The following is a 15,290-nucleotide window of genomic DNA, read 5'->3' as shown; positions in this document are numbered from 1 at the left end:
TATCGATGCACTTGGAATGTTCTCACAACGCTCTGAAACATCGGTTACAAACTCTATGAAGACCGTAGGAGATGTTCAGTTCGTCGTGTGGCTTGCGTGGTCGTCCCGATGATACGGCGACGGCCTTCTGGCTCACATACCTGGAGCTGTGTCTCTACTTACTAATTCCTCGTATCCTTGTTGCCCTTTTTGTTTTTCTTGTTGCTAAACGACTACGGATGGGACGACAAGGGAAGACTGGATTAACGCAAGGGAGTTTTTCTTCAGGTTTCGCGCTTCTTTCAATACCCTTATCCCTAGCAGTTTGTGATCATTAGTTCAATTGCCACTTTGTTCTAGTAGATAGATTTTACAATAATTATACCTGTTTTAAGACAACAGCTGGTTCTTTATTCTACTAGCAATCTAACCTATTACACTTTGACACATTACTTGCCCATAGTGCCCTTACGCAACACAGGCGACACAAAAACTTCATTGCCAGACCACGTAGCCTCAACACCAGGCGGCATGCCCAAAGCTATCGCCTTTTTCATCCACTGGGTCGTCGGTAGGACGTCGATGTTGCCGCCGAGCTTCTGCTTGTACATACCCAAGAGATCTGACAGCAGGAACAGGTTCTCGCTCACGTAGTTTTTCACGGCAAACAATTTGTTGAGATCGTGAGCGTACGCCGTAGCTAGGAATTCGGGAACCACGTCAACGACATCGATGACGTCAAGCGTTCCAACCCACTGCTTCGGATCTAGCGCGGGCACGGCCCGCATCTTGACGCAGTATTTGTCGAGAGCCACCAAGGGAATCTCTTCCGGTGCATCATCTCCCATGATGTTGGGGAAACGGTGCACAACGCCAGGGACAGAAGGCGCTTGCTCCACCAGTATTTCACCCATCCACTTACTGGCAGCATATCCGATTGCATTCTTCATCAACGACTCGGCATCGGCCGGCGGCCAGAAGCTCGACGGCGGCACCTCACCCAGTTCGGCAGTGTCCTTTTGGAGCATGGCTACCGATGACGACGACACAAAATGTACAGGGACGCCGCGTGGCGTGGCCATGGCGAGCAGGATCTGAGTCGAGACGACATTGGCCGCCCGCATCTGTTGATATGACTTGAGATGGGCAACATCGGCTCCCACATGAATGATCAGGTCGGCCGTCTGGGTAAGCCGTGTGAAGTCACCAGCTGAAAGCCCCAGCAGTGGCTGGGACAAGTCGCCCTTGTATTCGTGAATTTTTGCGTCCTTGACACGCAGAGCACGTGAGCGAATGCAAAGGCAGTGCACCTCTGCAATGTCGGTGTCTGCGACAAGATTGCGTAATATGTGCGTGCCCAAGAACCCCGTGCATCCCGTGAGGACGACACGGCGTGCGCTTGTCCGAGGCGCATCCTTGATCCAGTCAGCACCTGCCGGGACGAGAGCAGAGATGCCATCGATAAGGTCAGCCACTTCCTTCTTCCAATCCATCTCTGGATCCTCGTTAGGAGCTGTCTGTGACTCTGGCTGCGCTCCTCCACGACGCTTCCGCCATCCTGCTAGAGCGTCCTCGCATACTCGCGATAGTGTATGGTTGGTCGACATGAGTTTCAGCACCGGCACGTCGACCCCCAGCTCTTTCAAAAACCAATCGCGAATGCGGACTGAAACGAGTGAGTCCACTCCGTGGTCAGCGATAGCCATGTCAGGCTCGATCTGGGCGGGATCAAGCTGGAGCATGTTGCCCAGGGCTTGCGAAAAGCTCTTGATCAAGATTGCTAGGCCTTCTTTTGGATCCTCGGTCGCTGACAGCTGAACCTCAACCTTGATGTTCCCCTCAGCTTGCTCCTGTCCGCTGCCCTCGTCTTGCGTACCCTCTTGCTCAAGGTAGCCAGACAGCCGGACATCCTCGTGCCATGGCTCTGTAAATCTTTTCCGAATACCCGTGATGAGCTCGGGTGGCTGGCCTGAATTAGGTCGACCGCACTCGATGGCCTTGGCTAGCATATCGTGCAGATCAGTTTCAGCTTGCCTATCCAATCGTGGTAGAAGAGACTTCTCAATGGCAGCGCGATGTTTCGCGTCTGAACGGAAAATGTAGCCCAGACCCGTCAGGAAACCAATGACAACGACAGACCCCGCAAGACCACGGCTACGGCGGCGTCGCACAAGGCTGGCCATGTAGTGGTTTGCCGCGCTGTAAGCGGACTGGCCAATGTTGCCAACGATCGACGTTGCAGACGAAAGCATAATGAAGAAGTCCAACGGCTGATCTTCACCAAAGAGCTCGTCAAGATTACGAGTTCCAGGGATCTTTGGCGCTAACACCGCTTCAAAATCATCATAGGACGTGTCAAGGAAAGGGCGGTCCCGAAGCACCATGGCACCATTGATAACCCCTCCAATCGGCGGCATCGTAGACTTGATTTCGGTATACGCTGCTTTCAAGCCGTCGTTGTTGGTAACGTCCACTGATACAACACGCAACACGGCTCCCTTTCGTGATATGAATTCGAACACTCCAGCCGGAACATCAGGATTTCGGCTGGTTAGAACGATGTTTCGAGCCCCGTTTTCTACCATCCATCGAGCAACGGAGATTCCAAGATCTCCCGTCATGCCGAAAAGAATGTATGTCTTGTCCGCGGAAAACGTCTCTTTGTCCTCTTCCTTGCGCTCGACAGAACCATCGCTCAGCTGAGTGAGTTGGAGGTTCGTTGACTTGGACTGACGGTTGACGTTATCCAGAGGCAGGACCCTGGGAATGTATAAGGCGCCGTCTCTGAGGGCGAGATGGGGCTCGTGGGTCCAGAGCATTTCACCTGGATTAGGCTGGTTCATTCCGGTGAGTCTCAGAAGGAGGGTTGCCAGCAGAGATGGCTCAAGCGATGCTGGTTCGTCGACGTCGAGGAATTGCAGCTGCAAATCGCTGCGTTCAGCAATCAGTGTGCGACCTAATCCGATCGTCACGTTGGCCAGTGGGTTCTTGCCCGAAGCCGCCCCTGATGTTACCCAAAGGACGACACGGGCGTTGCGGAAGACAGCCTGCAAGGCTTCAAATCTGGACTTGGTCATGTTCTCGAACACTGGGCTGTCTAGGTCGCAAAGGCAAAGCACAACTGCTCCGATGGGACATTTGGTATCCTCGAGGCCTCCAAGATCACACTGGGAAATACGTTCCTTGGAAGCGAGAAGTGCCTGCGATTTGGATGCGAGGTCTGAGGCCGCATCACTGAGGACTAGTACAGGGCCAATCGATGGGTCTGTTGGAAGTGAAGCTGCGGCAAGCGGCTCCCGAAGCGCTTGAAAGCTGTCGTTTGTCGCCTGGGATATGATAGCGGAACAGAAAGAAGGCGTTGAACTTGTTTCGACGCCAGAAAACCCAGCTTCCTTGAGAGACTTGTCCCACTCATCAAGGCTGAGGGTGGGTTGCCAGACGCGGCCCTCATCAATACCCAGCCACCAACCAGGGAGCGTGCCCATGATGAGTTGGATGGGAAGATGGTTGGTTGTGATCTCCAGCAACACCAAAAAGCCTCCAGGCCGAAGCAGGCGGCGACAGTGGCTGAGCGTATCCTTCATGCTTCGAGTCGCGTGCAGAGCGTTGGAGGCTACAACCATGTCATAGGTTGCCTCTTCGAATCCCTGTTCCACTGGATCCTTTTCAATGTTCAGCATCTTGAAAGACAGTTTGCCGGCATGTTGGTTGAATTTCTCTTTGGCGGGCTCAAAGAAACCGGCTGAGATGTCAGTGTATACATATGATGCGTACTGGTTGCCCACAGCCTCGAACATAGCTCGAGTGGTGCCTCCTGTTCCAGCTCCGACCTCCAAAATCTTCATACGCGGGTATCGGTGCGCGAGTTGCTTGACCAAAGGCTGGAGATCAAGGTTGCCGTCGGCAAAGCCAACTCCTTCCACATACAAGCGGTCGAGCATGTCGTCCTTCAACATTACCTGGAGGGCAGGCATCGTTCCTCGAGCAATTGGTATCAGGTTACTTCCCACAGCATGCAGAATCAACATGTCATTATTTCCCGCTGCAATATACGGAGCGCTCCATTGCTGCACGTCTTCCAGTGTGTCGTTTGCCCACTCTGCCTCAATGTCGGGAATTTTGCCTGCTTCAATCTGGGGAAATAGATGGTCCCGGACCCACTTCATCAAGTGCCGTCGATGTTTGTTCATGAGTACTAGCTCATACGGCTTAATCTGGGTGTGAAGCCTTCGCAAGTAGAAATACGCCGTGCGCACCAGAAGCTTCCGCAACACTTCATCTTCTGGTGAGAACTTGGTCTTGCAGCTGGGCTCGATGCCGTAAGCCGTATCCCGAACCCATGTTTCGCTTGCGTAGAGCCACCGCTCCCGGGCCTGATTTAAGGGGGTCCAGCGGACACCCCGCATTTGGACTTGGACGGTCGAGTCGCTTGCGTTGAAGAGGTCTACGTCTCCCTTGAGTCCCTTTTCGTCCGATGAAGTCAGAGTGCTGTCTGCCATGATGGAACCTGGAGAGATATCGTTCATGTTGATACGGACAGAATCGATGCCCGTAGGCAGATATACCGTCCCAAGTTTTCCGTCTTCTGGGTACGAAAAGGCGGCCAGGATACCTTGGATGGCGGTATCGAGAATTGCAGGGTGCACAGACGCACGTATCAAACTAGATGGGGGAGGGGATGGAGCAGTTACCACGGCGTGATTGAGATGGCGGTGGACAGATCTGGCTATGAAATGGTCAGAATAGTTGTAACCCACTTTAGAGAGATATGAGTAGAGCTGATCCATATCCAAAGTATTCATCGGAAGGAGGGGCTCAGTCCGGATGGGAAGGGCGTCCGCCTGGGAGGAGCCAAGCAAAAGCCGCACAGAACCGCTGAAATGAGCTGTGAGCGCGCTAACAGGGCCTTCGATCTTGGTGTCATTGATCTCTGCGCTGTAACAGGCCACTTCGGCGGTAATGCAGCTGTCGGTCTGGCTCGTAACGCGTACAGTGAAGAGAACCTCCAGGCCCGCAGACTCTTCCTGCATGCCCATAGTGCGCACGATATCGATATCGTGTAGCTCGACAGACCTTAGTGTTGTCTGGTCGTCAACAAGGCGCACGGCGGCCTCATACGCCATTGTCACATAGCCTGTGGCCGGGAAAAGGACCTCGCCCTGTATAGTATGGCCTTTCACCCACGGTAGCTCGCTCAGGTTGAAGACCTGGCGCCAGTGAACCTCTCGCCTGCCATTTTCACCCAATGTCGTTGGGCGACCGAGCAACTCGTGTTGGGGCGGGGCACTGCGGAAGAGGCGAGATGCCCTTGACTCACGCCAGTTAAGGCTTTCATGATCCCAAGGATAGGTGGGCAGGCCCTTGAGAATGCTGGGCTTGGACTTAGTAAGTGGCAAGGCTTGTTGCACACCCTCGAAGGTAATTAGAGGGCGTGACGATGGGAAAGCCGTCCATATACGTCCCAAGCAATCGGTAAAGGCTTCGACTGCAGTCTGTTTGCGGTCAAGAACGCCACAATACGGGAGGTTTATCGCGGTCAACGACTTGATTACCTCGGAGGTTGGTCCCTTGAGAGCTGGATGTGGTCCTACCTCGAGTGCCAGGTCCAAGACGGAGGATTCTTCGGAGATAGCTCTGCTCACTGCCTGGGAGAATTGTACTGTGTTGGTCAGGTTATCGACCCAGTACTGTCCCTCGAGCAGTTTCATGCCTTGCTCGCTGTTGAAGGAGCGACTCCGGCCATTCGGCCCCCAAACACTGGAGTACCACTCGCACGTCCTGGATCCCTTCAAAGCCTTGACTCCACACTTGCGTAGCGACTCGAGGTAAGGCTCCGCACATGGCAGCATGTGATGAGAGTGGTATGCCGTGTCAACTGCCAGCAGGCGGGCAAAGACTTTGTCTTCATCCAATTTCTCCTTGGCTTTATCGATTAGGACAGCATCTCCAGCCAGGGTGCAGCTCGTAGGTGAATTACTAGCAGCAACCTTGAGGTTCGTACCAAATTGGCCACAGAATGCCGATGCTTCTTCGAAACCCATGCCAATAGCCATCATCTTGCCGCGCTTTCCATCTGATCCCTGCGCCAGACCAGAGTGGAATCCTCTGTAATACGCAATGCGGATAGCATCACGAGAGTCGACATATCCCGCTGCATATGCAGCAGCAATTTCTCCAGATGAGTGTCCAACAACAGCCGCGAAATCAACGCCGGCCGCACGAAGAGTGTCGACCAAAGCTATTTGGAGGGCAGTACAGACAGGCTGCGAGATAATAGCTATGCCAATACGGGATGTCTCCTTAGGTGCGGTAAGTTCGTTGATGAGAGTCCAATCAGGTCTATCGCTAGCAGGAAGCGTATCGAGACTGTATTGCAGCCGGTCTATAACCCTGCGAAATACAGACGATGCTTCATAGAGCTCCGTGCCCATAGTAGCCCACTGAGCACCTTGCCCAGTAAAGACACCGAAGATTCGAGGCGGCAGTGACTTGGGAATTGTCGGAATTCGCACGGTTTTCTTGAGTGCCTCTGCAGATGACTCAAGCTTTCCAGCGAGCTGCTCAGCAGACGTAGCAGAGAAAGAAGCGCGGAAGGGAAAATCAGCCCTGCGGAACAGTGTTCGGGCAAGTCGTCCAAGATCTGTACCAGGATTCTTGTGTAGATATTCGGCCAGCGCTGTAGCCTTTGCTGCCAGCGCCGGAGCCGAGTTGGTAGCCAGAACAACAAGCCCACCTGGATGTGAAACGGGCGTAGAGTGGTTGTCAACTCCTTCCCAGCTCTCAATGATGGCGTGGGCGTTAGTCCCGCCAAAACCGAAACTATTCACACTCACACGGCGCGGTTCGCCGTCGCCAAGGGCGGGCCAGGGGGTGAGTGCTGTTGGAATCTGAAGCTGCCCATAGAACGGCCGAATCTTCGAGTTTAACTCCTTGAAGTGGAGGTTACCGGGGATCTGGCCGTGTTGAACTGCCAGTGACGCTTTTAGCACTCCAGCGAGGCCCGCAGTGCCCTCGGTATGACCAATGACGGTTTTTATCGAACCAACATAGAGCTTGCCATCTTTCTGCCCGTAGGCATGTTTAGGAAAGAAAGTATCGTGTATGGCTCGTGCCTCGATTGCTGGCAAACGTCAGTGCTGCAGACTAACGATTGTGCAAGATGAACACTTACGATCCCCTGCCGGTGTGCCAGTGCCATGAGCCTCGAAGTAATGAGGACGATCGCGCACTGGGTCCAGCCCGCACCTTGTGTACGTGTCTCGGATAAGTTGAGCTTGCGACTCTGCACTTGGCATAGTAATACCTATATGACGGTTATCGCAGCGGACATCCACAAACGCGTGGCAAACTAACCTGGCGTCCGACCATCCGAGTTCACACCGGTTTCGCGGATGATACATTCAATATGATCACCATCTGCGATGGCTTGACTCAGAGTCTTGAGAATCACAGAGGCGAACCCTTCTCCGCGTACATATCCATCAGCAGAGGAATCCCACATGTAAGATCTTCCATTAGGAGACAACATGTTTAGCTTTTATGTAGCTTGTCAGCTTGACCTGCCGCCATGTGTTCAGCTCAAAGCACAACATACGTTTGAATAAGCGATGAACAGCTCAGGGCCGAGAATTAAATTTGCCCCTGCTGCAACAGCCATGTTTGTTTCTCCGCTTCGGAGGGAAAGAACAGCCTGGTGCAAGGCCACGAGCGACGACGAACAAGCTGTATCGCACGCAATGGATGGACCTCTCCAATCAAAAAAGTATGATAGACGGTTGGCCAGGATTGCCATGGAGCCGCCAGTCGCGTAGTACTGCGGCAGGCTGTCGAGGCCACGAATCGCAATAGACTGGTAGTCGAAGCACGTCGCTCCGACAAAAACGCCCGTGGATGATCCTTGAAGCTGGGGTATGGAGTAGCCCGCCGACTCCACGCTCTCGTATACGGTCTCAAGAAGACACCTTTGCTGAGGGTCCATGGCTTCGGCCTCCTTGGGGCTGATATTAAAGAAGTCGCGGTCGAAGAGTCGTGGTTCCTCTTGCAAAAGATACGCATATTTTGTGTTCATGCTCTGTTAGCTCGTCAGTCAGACACTGCGCTCAAGAGTGTGATCCCAATGCTGTCATACCCCATGGTGCTGACTGTTTTGATTATAGAACGTCTTGGGATCGAATCGACTGGGAGGGATCTCGCGCACGATATCTCGAGGGTTTTGGAGGAGCTCCCAAAGCTTCGTGGGGGAATTCGCACCACCTGGAAAGCGACAGGAACTTCCCACGATTGCAATGGGCTCCCGTAGCAGTCCAACGTTGGGTTCGGGATAGCTGCCCATGATGAAGACTGTATTGCATCAAACAATCGAATAAGAAAATAGGTAGTTGGTTGCCGGGATTTGTGTCTGTTGAAATACAGATCTGTGAAGGCCAAGGTTGAAGCTTCGTGTGTTCCGGATTTGACTATAGTTTGCAACACGAAGTAGAATCCTGCAGCTACAAGTCTAGACCGGCTCCAGAGATATATATCGTACAACCTTGATCTGCTGACAACTTTACTCTTTCGAGTAGCAAAAGATCTGACCGAATTTCAAACAGCTTTGGTGATTGAGAGTTTGGCACCGGTCGGTGGTCCGATCCGGCCGTAGCACCGGACAGGTCGGACCGGACAGGGAAACACCGTGGGGAAGTAACGCCGTCGGTGTTCCTTAATTGTGCAAGACCGAACCGGCCTCCGGTATCCCGAACCAAGATCATCTCTCTACAAACTCAGATCTCATCAGCAACCTTATAAACGCTGGCACAAATGTTCTCCATCCCGCTTCGAGATTCTGTTGCAGGGTTATTCATAGACGACCTAAGTGTTATACGAATCGATTTTACCCCAGAGCTCCAACCTAGAACTGCATCCTCCGCGATTTTAAATCCATCATGGCCACAGAACCAGAGCGCAAAGACGTCGAATTCAAGACCTTTGATGGCTTGACTCTGCGCGGCTCACTGTACGTGGGTCCCAAGGGTGGTCCTGCGGTCATTGTCAACGGCGCAGTAAGTCGACCCTAATCAAACACGTCCTAAAAGACCGTGCTGTAAACCAAGTCAGCGCTCTTGCTGAACCAAGTCCTTTCTATTTAATAGTTCATGTGCCCGAAGGAAGTCTTCGCGGCCAGCATAGCGGCTTGGTTTGGACATCATGGCGTGACTGCGCTTGTCTACGATGCCCGTAGTCTGGGAACCAGCGACGGCCTGCCCAGAAGTGACCTAGACCCGCAGAAAATGGCGGAAGACAACTCAGATGCCGTCACAGTATGTGCCCATACCTAGTCACCGATTCGACTGTTTCACAGTGCAACATACTGACACGCAAGAACAGTTCCTGTTGAACGAAGGCTGGGTGGACCCAAATCGCATAGCCGTGTGGGGCTTCTTCTATAGCTCTGCAATAGCACTCGAGGCAGCAGCGTTTGACAAGCGCATCAAGGCCGTCATATCGCAAGGTCTGATGCCCGAGTGGTACCTGCACGAGGACGACCAGGAGTCACTTGTTGCACGCGCAGTCGAGGATCGTGTAAGCCAGCTCCGCGGCAACCCGCCCGGATACATACCCCTCCTCAATGAAAAGGGCGAGCACTTGCTGTTATTCAAGTACCTTGTCAACATGACGCCCGAGCAACAGGCTCACTTGCCCAACTGGGTGGTCGCGGCCAAGAAGAATGCCCCGACTTTCAACGACAGTTTAACCATCCAGAGCTTCTACCGTCACGCGAAGTGGAAGCCTGTGAATTTTTTCGCGTCTATCAGCCCCACACCTGTTATGATCCTGACGCCTGAGAACGATGAGGTTGTGCCGCCTGAGTATCAGAAGAGCATATTCGATAGCTTGCAATCACCACAAAAGAGGTTCCATATTGTGAAGGATAGGGGACATTCGGACTTTTTGGGCATAGACTTAGATGAGCTGCTAAACCCTCAGCTAGAGTTTCTCAAGGACGTCTTCCAGTTCTGAATTATCTGATCTGGAATGCACGCAAGGCTTTGTTCTGGTCTGGAGCCTGAAGTTCGCGTAGCATGCCTAGATACTACTACAAATGCCACTCTTTTGGAGTACTTATATATTTTGATCATAGTGGGCAAGCAAGCGGGCTTTCAGGTTCATCTAACTGTTCTGACGATGTTGGTTATCGATTCGTCTGATGCGGCCTTGCGTTCCCGAGAAGTCTCTGACACTTCTTGCTACCGATGACTTGACGATTCTCGTCCCTCGATATGAGTTCGAAACCAACCACTCGAGATTAACACATATATCTCATAGTTAATATCTCATTTAACCACAATACCTGCAGAAAAAACACACGCAATGTCTTCCCACGTCTTTGAATCTGGAATTCGTCCACCCTACAAGCAGCGATTCTAGTTAGTGTCAACAACCGCCAAAGCCAAAGCCTCAACATTTGCAAAAACCAAGAGAGCTTTCCCTTCTAATAACTATTTACCCCGTGTACGCAGGCTTCCCACCAAATTCTCCACATCTCGATCGATATCTACCAGATACAGCCAGCCCAGCTGCGCCTTACCCGAGTCATTCTTCCAGTCAAGCTCCCATTTCAGATCGTCAGGCATACTCGCTCTCTCCTCCTCCGTCATTCTGAGCGTCATAAGCCGGTTAGTCAACCTCAAGACCTCAATCATCCTTTGCATTCTGTACTCCTCCCACGCCTTCACCCCGTCCGACAAGCTGATATCACCCTTGAGGCTTGCTAGGAGTGCTGCCAAGCTGTAGCTATCCTCCAAGGCCTGATTCGCGCCCTGTCCAGCCGAGGGCGGAATAGCATGCGCTGCATCCCCAATGATAATGACTTTCCCAGCTTCTGAATGCCAGCGATCCATCTCAGGAACCGTGTAGAAAGGCCAGACATTCAGGAAGTGTGCCTCAGGAGTACTAATTTGAGCCTGCGCGGCCTGGAAAAGCGGCGTCCAAGCCTTGCGATCGCGTTGCAGCATACCGATCAGCGCGCTCTTGTCGTTGAGCAATGTCTCCCACCCCGACCGGTCTTTCTGCTCAAACTTATACTGCCGCCCCACGAAGATCTCCTTGCCCCCTTCGGTCTGAGGTGTGATGATAAAAGACCCTTGCTCCCCGCGCACGGAACACGGAAGTGGGAATGTCTCTTCCAGGTGCTCCCAGTTGGCGCGCGGGAAGCAGTACGTCAGGCCTAGGAACCCGGAGTACTGCGGGTGCATTCCTGGGAACAGGTACGAGCGGACCTTGGAATGGATGCCGTCGGCGCCAATCAGCAGCTCAGCCGTCTCGCGCATCCCGTCTGCGAACTCGAATTCGACGCCGTTAGCGTCTTCGTGAGTGATCTTGGAGAATTTCTTGCCGTATTGGATCTCGATGCCGGCGTCTTTCGCCAGCTCGGTCAACTCGTGGATGATGACTTTTCGCGTGATGCGCAGTCCGTCGTACCCATACACATCTTTCTGGCCAAAGTAGAACTTTCCGGTCATCTCGTGCTCGGGGTCAGTCATGAACGTGATGGCTTCGAAGGTGTAACCTTGGGGCTTGATGCGGGACAAGGCACCGAGAGATTCTAGCACGCGTGAGGCGTTGGGAGTCAGCGACATGGCGCCGCCGAGGTCGTACTCCGGGTTTCGCAGGTCGAATATTCGCGATGTAATGCCATGTTTCTTGAGGGCGAGAGCAAGTGAAAGACCGCCGACGCTGGCGCCGATGATGGTCACTAGCTTGGGGGTGGATGAGGATGCCATGGCGACGGGAGGATGTAAACTGGAGCAGTACAGCTTGGGTATGAAGGGTTTGGAAGTTATTTTACAAGTGTAGGGTTGTATCTTGGTGAATATTCTTTTGGTTGTGACATTGTTTAAATATTCTGAGTTATCAGAGGACTTCTATCTCGCACTCGCGGCTGCAAGAGTCGGCTGTGGCCCGGCCTCCGAGTCGGTGGTTCGGATGATCTGCAGTCGACCGATGTTAGATTGAAATCACTTTTCTCTGCGTCGCACATACTTCGAGTCTGGCCTTGCTCCGCGTAGACTTGCACTAAGTCTCATTGGCTGTGGTGTGAATGAAAGATGAATCACTACCGAGATGAGTACGTAAAGTCACAGTCACTTGCTATCTCAACTGTAGTCAAAGGCAAGAGCGGACCTCTGGAGTCTGCAATCTTCTGATACCACTTAGGTACACGAAATCGTCAAAGCTGCATATGCTTCTTCAGAAAATCAAGCTGCTTGTCAAACACCTCGTCCATATTCCCAAACATCCAATCAAAATGATGCTTCTTATAGATCACATGATGCTCCTTGGGTTCATTCAACAAATCAAACGCCTCCTTCTGCCTCGACGCAGGAAACACCTGATCATTCTCTGGCGTCACCATAATGACAGGCGTCGGACTAATTTTCGGTAGCAGATGCAGGATATTCCAATTAAGACACCGCATATAAGTATGCGCTGTTACGCGGTTTTCAATGGGCATCTTCATGCTATCCATTGTCGTGAAGAAGTTCCCCAGGAACTGACCCAATGGGGTGAAGCCGTCCTCATCGACGAGCGGTAGATACATGGGCTCTTCGCCTGCGAGCTGGGCCGCGCGGTCAGCGAGCCCCAGCTCGAAGATGGCCTCGCGCCGCTCGGGGTCGCCTGTGACGTCGATCATGGGCGCGACTGTTACGACGGCGGCGATGCGCCGGTCATATGCTGCAGTTGCGAGCATGATGTTGCCGTCGAAACAGAGGCCCCAGACTGCGATTTTCTCGGGATCTACCAGCGGGTTCTGAGATAGCCATGTAACTGAGTCGGTGAAGTCGTCGATCCGCCTCATCATATCGCTCTGGGAAGTGAGGCGTCAGCTGATGCCGATAATGCAGAACATGCGGATATGAATATGAAGAAAACCCATGGAAGATCGACTTACATCATGTCTGGGCTGACCATCGCTAGCGCCGATGCCGAAAGTGTCGAAGATGAGTGCTGTGAACCCACGCTTCTGATACCAATCGGCAATATCAGGGACAACTACATCCTTGGGCATGTTGAACTGCACGGCGAACGATTAGCATATATACAGCATTCAGATCCAAGTCCTCACGTACTCCCGCAGAAAGAATGATAGCCGGCCCGCGCTTCTCAGCTGGGTAGAGCCAGCCGCGTAGCGTGACGCCACTGAGCGTCTTAAACTCGCAGGCTTGGCGGGGAGGTGGTGACATTGCTCGTGTCCGTGCAAGGGGTAGGATACATCAGGATTGACGAGCAGGTATCCCTCCGTTTAATAGCCCAGTGCAGAGTGCAGGATAGGTCTGTTCTGGCGTAGTCGGAGGCTCCGGCTTGGCAAGTCATCGGAGCCCGAATGCTCCGCGTCAATGGGGACTCATGCCGACTTTGAACTTCCGAGCTCAGATGGGAATTTTGCTAGGTATTGAGAAATCCCGGTGTCTGTATGTACATGCTGAATGTGTTGTGTATATCTCTGTCCCTACACGTTCGTTTCACATTCTATATAACCCTGCCCTTCCAACGTTAACATGCCATCTCCTCTACCCCACACCCCAGTATCTTCTCGTCTACTCCTCATCTTAGTTGCCTTGGCAAGTCTAATCACGACCGTCCTTTCCCTACCACCATCTTGCAGTTCCCCTGACATCATCGCCATGGCACTACGATTTCCTTCAGACGACCTGAACCAGGAACAGCTCGAAGCCCTCAAAGATGTGGAGCGCATCACCAAAGAGCTTCAAGGCGAGAAATTCTCGCTCAAAGACGCCAAAGGTAACTACCTCGGCCCATACGGCCTGCTCGCGTACACGCCCTCCACGGTAGTCGGCTTCGTCAACTACTCCGTCTCGTACTACACCCTGCCGTACCTCACGCTGCGCGAGCGCGAGCTGAGCGTGCTGGCCGTCACCTCGGTGACAAAGGCCAAGTACATTGAGTACGCGCACAAGATTATCGGAGTTCAAGCTGGCTTGACGCAGGAGCAGGTTGATCGGGCTAGCAGGGGATTTGTTCCTAAGGGTTTGTCTGAAAAAGAGGAGGACGTGTTTGAGCTTGCTTTGGAGATGGCAAGGGGTTTTGGCACGCTGGAAGATGAGGTATTCGAGTCAGCTGTTAAGTTGCTTAGCAAGGAGGGTGTTGCTGCGTTGGCCCAGCTGATCGGTGGGTATATGCTGGTTACCGTACTTGAGCAGGTAGCGGATGTCGCGGTTCCTACGTCTTAAGAAACCTACTATGAATTATAAGAACTATCTATATAACTTTTACTACAGGCATTAGTTAATCGTTATATAGACATTTGCAATGCCTCTACTTATAACAAAGCTATTACAATTCTACTAAATCTAATACTATTATAACTAAAGACACGCTACAGAATATTTATATAGTAGTCTACTAAAAGCTATATATATCTCCCTTAATACCTATACAAAACACTATTAAATTTATATAATATAATTTTACTAATAACTTTATAATATTTTCTAATCTTACTTAGAGCTATTTTACTTTAGGCTACTACTACTACTACTACTACTACTACTACTACTACTACTAGTATCTATTTAGTTAATAGGAAAGTATTCTTATCTATTAAACTATAGTATAGTATAATAGGCTAAAGGCTAATTAGTTAATTCCTTAATAATATCTTAGTTACGTATATAGGGTATACTACTTATAGAATCTAAGTTTAGCTTTAGCCTTTATAGACTTTTTTTATTATTATAGTATATTTAGAGACTTTTTTTAAGATAAAGTACTAACTAAGTAACTATAGGCTTATACCTATATCTAGTATAACTAGTATATAAATAGTATATTATAAATACTAGATACTAAAGATATATAATAGTATTATATATAGACTAGAGACTATAAGATATAACCTTTTAATATTTATACTATCCTCTACTATTTCTTCCCTTTATAACCTTTATAGCTACCTATAATAACTACTACTACCTTTACTACTACTACCTCTACTACTACTACTTCTACCTCCTCCTAAGAATAACTAACTAACTACTTATAGTATAGCTACTACTATTACTTAATAATTAGCTTTAGTTAAAGGAATATTAATAGTAGTATAGTTTATACCTTATTCTCTTATTCTTATAGTATTTCTTTAAATTCTTTCTTCTTAAGCCTAGAATACTAGTCTTTAAATACTTTTTTAATATTAATTACTTAGTTATATAGCTATCTCTTAGTCTCTTTACTCTACTTACTAATAATTAAGTAGTTAAGATAGCTAAGTATAAAGAGATTAATAAGGTAGTAGGTATTAGTATAGATAA

General features: G+C 50.8%; 5 protein-coding genes across 5 annotated transcripts; 2 read left to right on the top strand and 3 right to left on the bottom strand.

Annotated features, from left to right (window-relative positions):
* Window positions 1–428: 428 nt before the first annotated feature.
* On the bottom strand, window positions 429–8,311 carry ACET3X_002061 (uncharacterized protein; the record flags this gene model as incomplete). Its single annotated transcript, XM_069447422.1, has 5 exons — window positions 429–7,099; window positions 7,151–7,282; window positions 7,333–7,513; window positions 7,574–8,050; window positions 8,108–8,311. 5 exons carry the CDS (start codon window positions 8,309–8,311, stop codon window positions 429–431), a joined length of 7,665 nt encoding a protein of 2,554 aa, XP_069312303.1.
* Window positions 8,312–8,773: 462 nt separating this feature from the next.
* ACET3X_002060 (uncharacterized protein) lies at window positions 8,774–10,036 on the top strand. Its single transcript, XM_069447421.1, has 3 exons — window positions 8,774–9,020; window positions 9,111–9,278; window positions 9,346–10,036. Exons 1-3 carry the CDS (start codon window positions 8,904–8,906, stop codon window positions 9,976–9,978), a joined length of 918 nt encoding a protein of 305 aa, XP_069312302.1. The 5' UTR covers window positions 8,774–8,903; the 3' UTR covers window positions 9,979–10,036.
* Window positions 10,037–10,457: 421 nt separating this feature from the next.
* ACET3X_002059 (uncharacterized protein) lies at window positions 10,458–11,741 on the bottom strand (the record flags this gene model as incomplete). The annotated part of the gene is made up of 1 exon (XM_069447420.1): window positions 10,458–11,741. One exon carries the CDS (start codon window positions 11,739–11,741, stop codon window positions 10,458–10,460), a length of 1,284 nt encoding a protein of 427 aa, XP_069312301.1.
* A 446-nt stretch (window positions 11,742–12,187) lies between these two features.
* Window positions 12,188–13,259, bottom strand: ACET3X_002058 (uncharacterized protein; the record flags this gene model as incomplete). Its single annotated transcript, XM_069447419.1, has 3 exons — window positions 13,089–13,259; window positions 12,911–13,033; window positions 12,188–12,826 (listed from the first exon to the last, which is right to left on the bottom strand). Exons 1-3 carry the CDS (start codon window positions 13,200–13,202, stop codon window positions 12,188–12,190), a joined length of 876 nt encoding a protein of 291 aa, XP_069312300.1. The 5' UTR covers window positions 13,203–13,259.
* A 384-nt stretch (window positions 13,260–13,643) lies between these two features.
* Window positions 13,644–14,210, top strand: ACET3X_002057 (uncharacterized protein; the record flags this gene model as incomplete). Its single annotated transcript, XM_069447418.1, has 1 exon — window positions 13,644–14,210. The coding sequence occupies one exon, from the start codon at window positions 13,644–13,646 to the stop codon at window positions 14,208–14,210; it is 567 nt and encodes a 188-aa protein (XP_069312299.1).
* Between the last annotated feature and the right edge of the window lie 1,080 nt (window positions 14,211–15,290).

Source organism: Alternaria dauci, chromosome 1 (genome assembly GCF_042100115.1).
Source record: "Alternaria dauci strain A2016 chromosome 1, whole genome shotgun sequence".
In the NCBI taxonomy this organism is placed as follows: domain Eukaryota; kingdom Fungi; phylum Ascomycota; class Dothideomycetes; order Pleosporales; family Pleosporaceae; genus Alternaria; species Alternaria dauci.
Note: the sequence above shows the minus strand (reverse complement) of the source record. Positions and strands in the feature narration are given on the sequence as shown.

Coding starts and splice junctions, on each gene's coding strand:
- ACET3X_002060 (XM_069447421.1), top strand. CDS start 8,904: ATGGCCACAGAACCAGAGCGCAAAGACGTCGAATTCAAGACCTTTGAT. Junction 9,021..9,110: donor CGGTCATTGTCAACGGCGCA/GTAAGTCGACCC, acceptor TCTATTTAATAG/TTCATGTGCCCGAAGGAAGT. Junction 9,279..9,345: donor ACAACTCAGATGCCGTCACA/GTATGTGCCCAT, acceptor ACGCAAGAACAG/TTCCTGTTGAACGAAGGCTG.